The sequence below is a fragment of the Merops nubicus genome, unplaced genomic scaffold, assembly GCF_000691845.1.
Source record: "Merops nubicus isolate BGI_N331 unplaced genomic scaffold, ASM69184v1 scaffold10646, whole genome shotgun sequence".
NCBI classification, from domain to species: domain Eukaryota; kingdom Metazoa; phylum Chordata; class Aves; order Coraciiformes; family Meropidae; genus Merops; species Merops nubicus.
The window spans coordinates 138,687-151,860 of record NW_008613045.1 but is presented as its reverse complement, the minus strand read 5'-3'; the positions used below and the strand labels follow the sequence as shown (position 1 = coordinate 151,860).

Below are 13,174 nucleotides of genomic sequence, written 5' to 3'. Positions count from 1 at the left end.
TTCCTGCTTTTGTGAAATATATAAATTTTCATGATGTTCAAAACCATGTTTTAACATTTTTATTCATATTTCTATATTCAAAATAATATTCCAGTGATGCCCTGCCCAGTTATTTTGTGGTGCATATTTTATGTGGAGCAAACCACGCTATTACAAATGCACAAACAGAACGAGCTCAGCTAAGAAACAGCTTCTATTCCAATGTGCAAACCATGGAGTGCTAAACTGGAGAATGTACAAGAAATATTAACTATTGGCATTGGTATTTAAGGTTCAGATAGTTCTTAACTTGTAGAAGTAAATGGATCTTCAAAATAACAATGGAATGAGATATGCTGTTTTAAAGATCTGCGTTTTCTAAAGAGCATGTTGTGATTTCTGGAAGCCACAGCTAGAAAAGCGAGTAAGAACTATAGCTAGTTCTATAGGAGTTCTACTGATGATATTGTTTCACTGAATTTTAACATATTTGAAGCTGTACTGGAGAAAACCTTTAATACTCAAGATTTTCTGGTATGAAGGATTCCAAACTAACAATAGAATGGCTTAAATTGTCATTAAATTGTCATTGTACAGTCCACAGCAGACTTCTGAAGCAGTGTTATTATTGAAATTATAGGTGATGAAGTATTAGAATGGAATGGAAGGCTACTACAAGGAGCCACCTTTGAGGAGGTGTATAACATCATTTTAGACTCTAAACCTGAGCCACAAGTAGAGCTTGTTGTTTCAAGACCAATAGGGTAAGTAATTTAATATATATTTTTTAAAATTAAATATGATAAAATTTTATGCTCTGCCCTAAAATTAAAGTTTAGCAATATAACAGGTTCATAAACATTGTAAACAGTAAAACTGTACAGAAAATTCTGTAAACCAAAAGCATAGTTAGAATGATAGATCATGCCAGCAAGTAAAAAGAGCTGAGGTAAAATCCTGTATTCTGAGCCTCAGGCATTATATGCTAATGAAGTAAAAAATAGATTCCCTTCTGTGGTTTTTTTTTTTTTTTTAGTTGGTGATCCAGCATACAATGGCTCTGAAACTGTCCTTATACTCTTCTTTGTTGCAGTTCTTGACTCTTGATTTTTATTGCACCATTCCCATTTTTATATAATATCTATAAAATTACATATATTTGTTCTCTGAACTCCTGGTGAACTCTGAGACTCTGCAATATAGAATTTTGCACAAAATACAGTATGTTAATGGCATCATATGCTTTGGAAAGTGTTGAATACAAATTCTTATCATTGTGATCTATGAAATCTACTAAATTATTGCTTGTTACCTAATACAGAATCTAACTGAATGAATAGCTAGCACTGTGTGGGACTTTTTCTTTAGTGCTTTACATTGCCAAGTTTTAGATCTTTCAGACCTATCTATTAATGTGTAAACTTAAATTTTTCTTGCATAGCAATAGTTGCTTTGCTATGTTAGACTGTGAATACTTCCCCTTCATTTCTTCTTTTTCTTCCAAGTTCCTATAGCCTACAGTCACATCCATCCCTTTTTTATTTCTCCGTTGGAAATTCTATAGCTGATCACACCAGGGCTGTGAACAGGGGATTACTTATCACTGAATCTGAAGATGCTTACAGTTAAGAATTTTTCTCTTTTCCTCCACAGAATTTATTATGAAGTATGTGATGGAACTGGACAGGGTACTAGGTAAACTTATCTAGGCTCCCCATTCCACCTGAGGTTGGACCAGAAGGTCTTCCAAGATCCCTTCCAACCTGGACTGCTCTATGATTCTATAATTACAAATTATATTTATCCCTTTATTTTGTATAAAATGCACACAATTATCTTACCTTTATACAAGGTAACATAACTAAACATGAAGTAGTAAAAAAAAAAAAGAAATCTGGAACCATATAATCTAAGGATGGAATTTCAGTAAGGATAACTTATTATCAGTTTCAGATGTATTAGGAACTTAGTGTGTTTGACATCAGGAACTAAATGTGTAGGAATTTAAGTTGGTATGATAATTTTAAACTCAACAATACTGAAACCTGCTTTATCTTGTCAGCAAGTTGAGAGGTTGTCTCCTAGGTACATACTGAACTGCAGCCCCTTTAAGGTGAAGGCTCTGTCATCTGTACTATCCTTAAAAACCTTTGTATAACATGGGAGCTGTAGGTATAATAGTAAAGCTAAGGCACAGACTACATTACTAGAAGGATATTGTCTCTGAAAATGAGGTTTCAGATTAATTTCAGGTGTTGGATCTTTCATGTTTTCTCTCAGAGTTTATAGCAAAAGTCTCAAGGAACTGTGCATGTCTTGAAATTTTTTTTTTTTTCCCCCTCTTTCTGCATTCTCTTCATTGTGCGAGACCTCCTGTATTCTTTCTTGTGCTTTTATATTACTGTCTGTTGTTTACCTTCCTTATCATCATGTCGTCTGTTATGTTGCAATGTGCTCCATTTGCTGTCACTAAACCAGCTCATCTATAGTTCTGTAAAGAAAGTGATGTGAGCTCTCGAGATGTCTTCCTCAGCATTAACTCTTTACCATATAGTCTGAAGGACTGAGACAGATCAGGGCTAAAAAAGTTGCTCTGTATACTTGCTTCCCAGTGTCTATTTGCAGTAGATGTAAAAGTGTTTTCACCTCCAAAGCTCCAGTTACTAATCTAAATGGGTTTATCACTGGTCTCAGTGATGAATACTTTCTGCAGGTTGGTAAGATTTTAGATTATGGTTAGATGTATGTAATGCTTTGGATTTTGATATTGACAGAAATGTTTTTTCCACAAGATTTGAGCTAATGAAAGAGAATTATGGAAATCCTATGTTATCTTCGCAGTTTGTAAGATTTCAGGCCATAATCAAATGGACTACAGAAATTAATATCTTATGCTGGCCCGAGGAAACGTAACATCATAGATCTGTGTTCTGCCCCAGGGAATAATGTTTCAATGTATTTAAAATCATTAAAAGTTTAGATTTACCAGATGTCAGAAGTGATACTTATTTTGATTAGAACCATTGATGTCCACTTGAAGTATTTCACTTTTGCATTAAGATATGTCCTATTACTTATAAAGAGAGTCGCTTGGTGGCCTTATGATAATGCACTCACTCACGCCAGAAATCTTCAGAGAGTTACTAGCGACTAAACTAGCTGAGGAAGAGAACCTGTTGCCACATGCTGATATTCTGAATACAGAACCAAATTCCAGTAAAAGTGATTGTTAATTACTTATTGTGTTATGGACTGACTGCTTTGAAAACTGAACATGAGAAGCTAAGCTGATAAAGGAAGATAAAATGGAAAGCTCCTTTAAATAAAAGATATCATGCCATTTGGCATGCAATTTATCCCTTTTTCTTTCTTAAAATGAAAATAGATGGCCGAGTTGCTATTCTGTGTGAGCTGGCTGTCTCTTGTTCACAAGAACTTAACTATTTTATGCTTTCTAATTCTCAGAAAGTTATTTTTAAACGCATGTTATTTTCATAGTTACTACAGGTTTGAATTTGGAAGGAATGATGCATTGTGGTTTATTATTCTGTACAATCTGTATGCAGTGGAACATATTAAAATGCAGACAGGTGCCTAAAACTACTTCTGCTTCTCCTACATCTGTTTATCTCAGTGGGAGTTCCTTGTAAGAAATACTATTCACCCTACCACAAAATACTGGGATCGGTATGCTTTAGGAATGTACATGATCATGTTCAAAGCTTTCAGGTTTATTGGTTCAGCTATCTATAGAAAACTCATATTCAGTCTGTTCACGATGACACGTTTTCAAGGTTTTCTTCTCAAACTCATATGATAGAAATACTTAGTTTAAATTACAAGTTGGGATCAGGAGTGTATTTCTAAGCAAAGTAATAAGTGAATATTTGGTCCTTTTATAAATTCTACATATGTCAAATGTTCAAACTCAAATATTTACTCCTTCAATAGCCCTTCTAAGTTGTGCTTACTAACAACAGAGAAAGTGATTTTTTTTCTTGTTTACAGTGGGCACTTAGAGTAGTTGTGTGTCTTTTCATTCAAATTATTTGGTACTGTGCATCAATTCACTTAGAAAGATTTCTCAGTTTGCTTAGTAAATCCATCTGCCTAGTGACTCTTGAAAAATATTTGAAAATGGTATATCAAAAAAGAACTAGGTATATTTTCTTTATATATAGTACAGTATATTGTATGAGACAGTGGGTATTACTGAAAGCATTTTTACTTCCCATTCCTTTTCATATACATTTGTGGCAGGTTGACCTTAGCTGGCCAGCAAATGCCCCCTCAGCCACTTTCACCCTTCCCCTCCTCAGCAGGATGGGGAAGAAAATAAAATGGAAAAGCTCATGGCTTATGAGATCAAAGGCTCGTAACGATGGGGACATCACTCAGCAATTACGATCATGTGCAAAAAGAGACTCGACTTGGGGAAATTTAATTTAAATTATTAGGAATTAATTAGAGAATTAAAAACAAGCTAAAACCACCTTCCTCTTTCCTCCCTTCTTCCCAAGCTTGTGTGAACTTTGTGACTCTTCAATCTCCCTCCTCTGCCAAGCAGTGCATGGGGATAGGGAATGGGGGTTATAAAATTACAGAATGCTTTGGATTGGAAGGGACCTTTAATGGTCATCTAGTCCAACCCCTCTCCAGTGAACAGGGACATCTTCAATTAGATCAGGTTGGTCAGAGCCCCATTAACCTGACATTGAGTGGTTACAGGGATGGGGCTTTCTTGTAGGCCCCCTTCAGATACTGGAAGGCTGCAATAAGGTCCCCCCTGAGACTTTTCTTCTCCAGGCTGAACAACCCCAACTCTCTTAACCTGCTCTCACAGTGGAGGTGCTCCAGCCCTCTGATAATCTTTGAGGCCATCCTCTGGACCCACTCCAACAGGTTCATGTCCTTGTGCCGAGGGCTCCAGAGCTGGACACAGTATTCCAGGTGAGGTCTCACTAGAGTGGAGTGGAGCAGCAGAACCATCTCCCTCAGCCTGCTGGCCAAGCTTCTTTTGATGCAGCCCAGGATACGGTTGGCCTTCTGGGCTGCAAGTGCACAATGCTGACTCATGTCCAGCTTTTCATCCACCAGTACCCCCCAGTCTTTCTCCTCAGGGCTGCTTTCAATCACATCGTCCTACAACATGTACTGATATCAGGGTTGCCCTGAGCCAGGTGCAGGATCTCACACCTCATCCTCGAGGTTCACACGGGTTGCCTTCTCAAGCTTGCCTAGGTCCCTCTGGATGGCATCCCATCCCTCAGGTGTGTCAGTGGCACTGCTCAGCTTGGTGCCATCTTCAAATCTGCTGAAGATGCACTCAATCCCGTAAGTCATTGATGAAGATATTAAACAGCGCTGGTCCCAGTACAGACCCTGTGGGGACACCACTTGTCACTGATCTCTGTCTGGACATTGAACTGTTGACCGCTACCCTCTGGATGTGAGCATCCAACCAGCTTGTTACCCATCGAACAGTCCACCTGTCAAATCTGTATCTCTCTGAGAGGAAAGGATGTTATGGGGGACTGATTCAAAGGCCTCACAAAAGTCCAGATAGATTACATCCATAGTTCTTCCTGTGAGTATTCACTCTGTCATAGAAGGCCACTAGGCTGGCCAGGCAGGACTTGCTCTTGGTGAAGCCCTGCTTGCTGTGTCAAATTACCTTCTTGTCTTCCTTTTGCATTAGCATAGCTTCTAGGAGGATCTGTTCCATCATCTTCCCAGGCACAGAGGTGAGACTGACAGGCTGGTAGTTCCCAGGGTCCTCCTTTCTACCCTTTTTAAAAATGGGTGTGATGCTTCCCTTTTCCCAGTCACCAGGGACATCATCTGAGTGTTGTCACTTTTCAAATATCATGGAGAGCAGTTTGGCAAATACATCAGCCAATTTCTTCAAGACTCTGGAACGCATCTCATCGGGTCCCATAGACATATATGTTTAGATTCTTTAGGTGGTCAAGAATGTGATCTCTTACAGTGGGAGAGGATTTCCCCCCCATTCCTGTCTTGCAGCCCATTAACTCGGGTGTGAGGAGAGAGGATGCCAGTGAAGACTGAGGAAAATTAAGTACCACACCCTTCTCCTCATCTGTTGTCAGCTTGCCAGTTGTGCTCATCAGTGGGGATAGTCTTTCTTTGACCTTCCCATACTGCTTGACAGTAGAAACACTTCTTATTCTTTGCATCCCTTGCCAAGTTCAGCTCCAGCACTACCTTGGCCTTTCTGACCCCATCCTTACACAACAGGGGAGTGTCTGTATACTTTTCCCAGGATATCTGTTCCTCCCTCCACTGCCTGTACAGTTCCTTCTTACCCTTTAGTTTCACCAGCAGGTCTTTCTCAGCCATGCTGGTTTCTTGCATGATATCTTACACCTGGGGATTGAGGTGATGATCTTCCAGCTCTTCTGAACTCTTTTGTCCCTGAGGGCTGTTTCCCAGAAAATCCTAGTTACTAACTCCATGAAGAGCTGTAAGCTTGCTTTCCTAAAATTCAGGGTTCTGACTTTACTCTTTGCCTGACCCATAGCCATCAGGACTGTGAACTTCACCAGAGCATGATCCCTGCATCCGAGGCTGCCTCAAATCTTGACGTCACCAATTCACTCACTTGCTTTGGTGGCCATCAGGTCTAGGATCACTTTCCTTCTGGCAGAGCTGTCTATTACTTGTCTTAATAAGTTATTTTCCATACTTTCCAGGAGTCTCCTGGATTGCATACAGCTTGCCATACTACTTTTCTAGCAGATGTTGGAGTTATTGAAGTCCCTCAGCAGGGCAGGAGCCTGTGGGTGTGAAGTCTGTTTTATCTAGAGTAATAAGGCTTCATCAATGGGCTCGGCTTGATCAGGTGGTCTGTAGTAGACACCAACCACAAGAAAGAATCTTTCTTGCCTTGATCTCTAATTGTTGCCTATAAGCTTTTCACCAGCTTGTGGTTATTCTTCAGGGATAGCTCTTCACACTCTATCCAATTTCTTGATGTAGAGGGCAATGTGTCTGTCTGCCCCTCCTTCTTCATCTGTCTCTTCTGAACAGCCTGTAGCCATCGATAGCTGCACTCCAGTCATGGGATTCATCCCATCAAGTTTCAGTAATGAGAACCAGGTTGTAGCTTTCTAGCAACATGGTGGCTTCCAGCTCCTCCTGTTTGTTGCCCATGCTTCATGTGTTAGTGTAGAGACACTTCCGCTGGTCTATCGGCCATGTCACTTTTGTAGAGTAACACCCTTTAATACCTTCTCCCTATTGGCTTCTAGTACCTCAGGAGCCCTTGGCTCATTTCCATAGGACAAGTGCACTGCAGTGTCCCTAGCATGCTTCAGAGCAACAGGCAGAGGGCCCTTGCTGGCACCCCGTCCCTCTAACCAAGGCATGCTATCTCCCAGCTTGTCACAGGGCAAGCCTGATACTATCCCCCTCTCCCTTCAAGCCTAGTTTAAAATCCTGTCAGTGAGCCCTGCAAAATCCTGAGAAGACACCCTCTTCCCTCTTTGAGGAAGGTGAATCCCATATGACACCAGCAAGCCTGGTAGTGGAAGTAGGTCATTCCACTGTTGAAAAATCCAAAACTGTGAAAGTGACATCAGCCACGGAGCCATGTATTAGAAGAAGGGGTCTGTGTATTTTTTTTTTTTTCCAATGTCTAGTTGCCTACAACTAGAAGGAGAAAGAGGGGGAAAAAAAAACCAAAACAAAACAAAAACAAAACAACAAACAAAACAAAACAAAACAAAAACAAAAAAAACACCCACCTAAAAACACTCATGCCCCAGATTCCTTCCCCAACCATCCCAAGGTCCTGAAGTGTCTTCTGATTGCTCTTGGACTACAGGTTGCAGCTTCCTCTCCACCTACATGGAACATCAGTAATGTATAATGGTTCAAGGGCTGTACCAGCCTAGGGAGTTTCCTGGTGATGCCCTTAGCTCAGGCTCCAGGGAGGCATCAGACTTCCCTCTGAGGAGGGTCTGTCCAGCATATTGGACCCTCTGTTGCCCTCAGGAGGGAATCGTCTACAACTATAGCCCTTTTCTTCTTTGTGGAGGTGGTTGTAATATGGGGGTAGGCCTTTCTGACCTTGGAGATGCCTCTGGTGTAGATGGACCTTCATCCACATCCTCCATTGACTAGCCATCCACATCCAGAGCCTCATACCTGTTGTGCAGAGGAACCTGAGGGGGTTCACATTCTGCCCCAAGAGTGGACTTGCCTCTGTTCACTTCTTTCATTTAGGCTGCTGCCTTCAGCCTGGTGGGTGGGGGATACAACATCCCCTTGACCTTGAGTATATTTTTGGGGGGATGCTCCTGTATCTCAGAGGGCAGAATTTCACCAGTCTTATCTTGAGCTCAGCCTTCCTGATGCTCCTTAACCTTTCTATTTCCCCTTGCAACTCTGCCACCAGGCTGAGCAGATCAGATCATCCACTTGAGGGTTGCAGTCACTTCTCCCACTCTTCAGACCTTAGTGTCTGCAGGGATGTTTCTCTCATTATTTTCCTCACTCTTCTCTCTCACCGATGCTGTACAGTTTGTGGTGTGTGTTTGTTTAATTACCCGTTCTTAAATAGGTTAGCACAGAGGCACCACCACCCTGGCTGGTGGGCTCAGCAGTCCCTGTGGTAGGTCTGTTCGAGCTGGTTGTCTGGCACAGGGCAGCCCCCGCTGTCCCTGCTGCCTCCACTGCCAGCACCTGGGTGCCAACATCCAATGCAGGCCTGAGGAAACCAACTGCAGGGAAACACACAGCCTGTTTTTAAATACTGATCTTTCTGTGACTTGGAGCTGAAGTTCTAAATCTTGCTTGATTTTCCTCAAATTCCTCTGCAATTATTTATTAGCATATTGATAGTTTTTATTAGTGTAGGGTAATGTTTTCTCCTCATAGGAAGCATATGTTCTTTTCAGGTGTGGATGTGTGTAATGAGGTACTTATTCATTGCAACTGAGTGCTTTAAAATTGTATAGCTTTACACACAATTTAATACGGGTGTGGCAACATCTTCTGTATATGCAAGTATGCAATTTTGCTAAATGAATTTGCTCATTTTAGTCATGGAAAAGGTGAGATTGTCCAAATTTGCAGATGAAGGACGGTGAAGGACCTACTGGGGTAGCCATTGTTTTGGACTAGGATGCTTCAGTGAGGGTTCAATAAATTTAATCAATCTATAATGTCATCATAAAGTCTACTAATCACAGTTTTAGTCTACTGTTTACTCTGAGATTGATTTATTTAAATTTATTAAATTATTTTTTGTGTGACTGTGCAACCTTTCTCCTGCATTCCCCAAACCACTTGTTCTGTAGGCTTTAGGTTGCCACTGAAGCTATTTATACTAGATAAAAGATAAAACTTCTGCATGGATGAAGACAGCCAGCAGATCATACCCCTTTCCTGAGGCATTCCATGATGGCTTAAGAAGTATTATAGTGTAAATGAAGTTTGAATATGCTTGTTAGATGAAGGATAAGCATGTCTTAATTTTCCTGATTTCAGGGACATTCCCAGAATACCTGACAGCACACATGCACAGCTGGAATCCAGTAAGTTTCAAATATGGGTAGGAAAATCTTCTCTTTTATATAAGCACAAATAGATGGAAAAATGTCATCTACAGTCAGTATAGCTCTTGTTTCTTTGTCCATATTTGTCTCAGTCTGTCATCTTACTCTATCTATCTACCATTGTTTAATAATGAACTATCATAGGTCTCAATATTTTGATTTAGGCCTGACATTTGATTATAAACTTAAGCTATTTTTGATTGAAAAGAAAAGCACGATTCTAACACACACAGAAGAACATTAGTAGTAATTTGTAACTTATTAGTTTGGTTATTTTTGCAGTTAAATTGAAACTTATAAACTAAAAATGGTGATGAAATGTTCTTTATTTACAACCTGAATCACAGCTACTTTGAAATCAGAATATTTATGCTTTATTAAAACCATTTAGCACTCCTTAAATCAGCTAAACCAGTATTTTCGTGTGGTGAAAAATAACTTGTTCTTTGCCTTAGGTCTGATAAGATGGGTCTCATCCTGGAGTTATTTTTTGTCATTGTTTTAGAACTCATTTATAATAGAAGCCATGAATAAATGCAGTGGCATAAATTTGATTAGAATGATATAAAAACCACCTCTGATAACTTTTCACTGATCAGTCAAGTCTCAAGACAAAGTCCATTTTATGTTTTGTGTGATATGGATTGTCTTTTGTATTTGTAAAAATATTTGACTTTGATTCCATTTTATATGTCAAAACTTGTCCTCTGGCAGTTTGGAGACCTTGTAGATTTGAAATAAAATACACAAAAAACATTACATGCATCTTCATGTAATTTTTGTAAAAACTAATTAAAAATTAAACTGATTGTACAAGATAAGTCAGAAGACTGAAGTCCTTTGACCACAGTAAAGTATTTATTTTAGTGTTTAGGAATTTAGGGCCTTCAACTTACTGAAATAATTATAGTCAGAAGTATCTGAATAAACTATTTTTCATTTTATAAGTAAAACCATCTGATTGCCTCTGAGCAGTGAAATATTGAGTATCATTATTTGGTAATATTAAATAGATAAAAAGTGTTATTTATAATAACCTTATTGTATGTTTGCTTATATTTCTACAATTTTTATGTTAAAAATATTGTGAAAAATGCATGTTAGGATTTATAAAATATTTTTATTTATAATTACAGGTTCTAGTTCATTTGAATCTCAAAAAATGGACCGACCTTCTATTTCAGTGACTTCTCCTATGAGTCCTGGCATGTTAAGGGATGTTCCACAGTTCTTGTCTGGACAACTTTCAGTATGTAAACATTTAATTGATATTACTGTTGTGCTTTTTGCAGCATATATAACTCTCACTGCAGAGTGCAAGCTACCTCTAACAAATTTATTGTTAAACTAAGCTACGTTTCTTCATTAATGCTATATATATCAGTGTAGGCAGGGCCATAATTTCATGAGGACATTCCACTTTATTAACTTTTGGAAATTTTATGTATGTTACTTAGATTATACATATTTATCTATTAAACTAAACTAAATTTTCAGGAAGTTCTAATCTTGGGCCCACAGTTATGTTTGTGCTGTTGAAGTGTATACTTTTTAACTGTAACACTTACATGTACAGGAGGTAGATTTATTATCTGTGTGCTTGGACTTTAATATTTCTTGTTTCTTATGCACTAGCTTTCATATATACATCTTTCCCCAGATATCTCTTTGTTTACTTACACTCTATTCTTTGTACTAGTGTTATTCACTTTTGTTCTTCACTCTTATTGAGAGCAAAGTTTATTACATGAATGTTTTCTTTAAAAGGGCAGGTTTTTTGTACTAAACTGAAGAACTTGAGTTTTGTACACCTTTTTGTGTAATTTACAACTCCAAAGTGTGATTTTTCAAAAGTGTGCTGTTGTGGCCTGGTACATATTGAAAAAGAAAGGAAAATGGAACAGAAGCAGTACAAAACTGGTGTTAAACAAGTTTGAAAATATCACGTTCATATTTATTCCAAGTTATTTATGTGAAGATAATGAGTGCACCATAAAAATATGCACAAAATCTAAGTCGACTGTTTCTAGGTCTCAGAGAAATGTTTTATGGTATTGACAGAGGAAAGGAAGAAATATATTTCTGTCTGTTCAGCAACCATGTTGGCTCCATTTTGCAATGCATGAGACATTATTTGTTTTGCTCATCAAGATGACCATCTACGATATATAATTTTAATTTTGAGTAACTACTGTATTTAACTACTTTGAAGGACTCATTCCTTTGGACAAATGGAAAACTAGAAGTTGACTGTAGGGAACAAACTGCACAAAATATAAGCAAACATGAACTGTCAAAATACAGAGACTGAGGTTTTTAAAAATTAATTTCACAAGACAGCAAAAACTGTTGATAGTGGAAATGCAGGAAATAAATATCTTTTGACTTAATATCATAAAAGATTAGGCTGTCCAAGAGTTTTGGTTCCTAGTTCCCATCATGAAATTCAAGACCAGAGTTAGCTGCTCCACCAGTGCACAGATACTGAGGAATAATGGTCCAAACAGGAACCACGCAGAACTGACTTCCTCACTTTCTCAGTTTCGGAAACAGAATCTCCAGGAGTTTAAGATTAGGATTTATTAGTAAGGTCAGTACATCTGTTGATTTTGTGGTTTGATAGGATATTGCAGTTTGAGCTGCATGAGAATAGTGTGAGGAAATTATTTAATTTCCTTCAAAAGAAATGTTATAAGCCTAATAATAAAGGCATTCATATCCTGAAACAAGAAAAAATAATTAAGAACATGATTGATGCCTTCTTGAGTTAAATACTGAATTTATACGTCATTCTGAGACACAAAACCTTGTGAATTCTATTGTTCATAGTACATTAGAATAATGTTGAGGCATTTAAAGATCTTTCCTAAGTTTGTCCTCTTTGTACTCCCTTATGACTGTTTGAAATGATATACAGTACTCCCGACTACACAATATCCTTGTTCCTCTCAGACAGCAGCTGATACTTGAGAACACACAGCTTCAGTTGACTGACACTGAAGTAAGGAAGGCTTAGTAACTCACTAAATTGTAGTCCCACTATCTCAAGGTAGACACTTAACATTAGCAGACAGTTTGAAAATTTGGACCTTATCTTGCCTCACCAGCTAAAGAAAAGTTGGAAGTAGATGTATTTCACATTCATCATCTTAACAGCACAACCCAGCTCCTGATGCTGTTGGTTCAAGGCTTTGGGAGGGTAGTACTAAAGTTTTTTACTTTGCAAGGAAGGGTGGCTGCCACAATGTCTAAAGACGGTAAGGATAGATAGAAACGTGGCACCTAACTGGGTGATTTAAATATGTAGACTAAAATATAGTTTTAGAGTAAAATGGCTTTAAGGTAATTGAAATATTCTACAGGAACAGGTGTGTTTGTTTTGTTTGTGGTGGTTGTTTTTTTTGTTTGTGTTTTTTTTTCTTTTTTTCTTCAGAGCAGTAAATATTTGTAGTTTCTTTTTGATCTGATATTTTGTTAGCTTTCAAAAATCACAGATTTTTGACTTTTCAAATTTGCGGTTTTATATGTATTGAAGGTAGTGTAAAGATTAGTTTTTCTTTTTTTAATTTATGTTTCTCATTTTATAACTTTAAAAATCTTTGAAACTTTGGAAA

General features: G+C 38.3%; 1 protein-coding gene across 1 annotated transcript in view; it reads left to right on the top strand.

The window, feature by feature from the left end:
* Nucleotides 1-13,174, top strand: part of LOC103774367 (regulating synaptic membrane exocytosis protein 2) — a gene marked incomplete at its 3' end in the record, with an annotated part of 152,814 nt that overhangs the window by 4,256 nt on the left and 135,384 nt on the right. Inside the window, exons 4-6 of the mRNA XM_008941767.1 lie at nucleotides 620-743; nucleotides 9,493-9,539; nucleotides 10,697-10,809. Of these exons, the coding sequence (XP_008940015.1) occupies nucleotides 620-743; nucleotides 9,493-9,539; nucleotides 10,697-10,809 (284 nt within the window). The remainder of the gene's footprint in view (nucleotides 1-619; nucleotides 744-9,492; nucleotides 9,540-10,696; nucleotides 10,810-13,174) is intronic.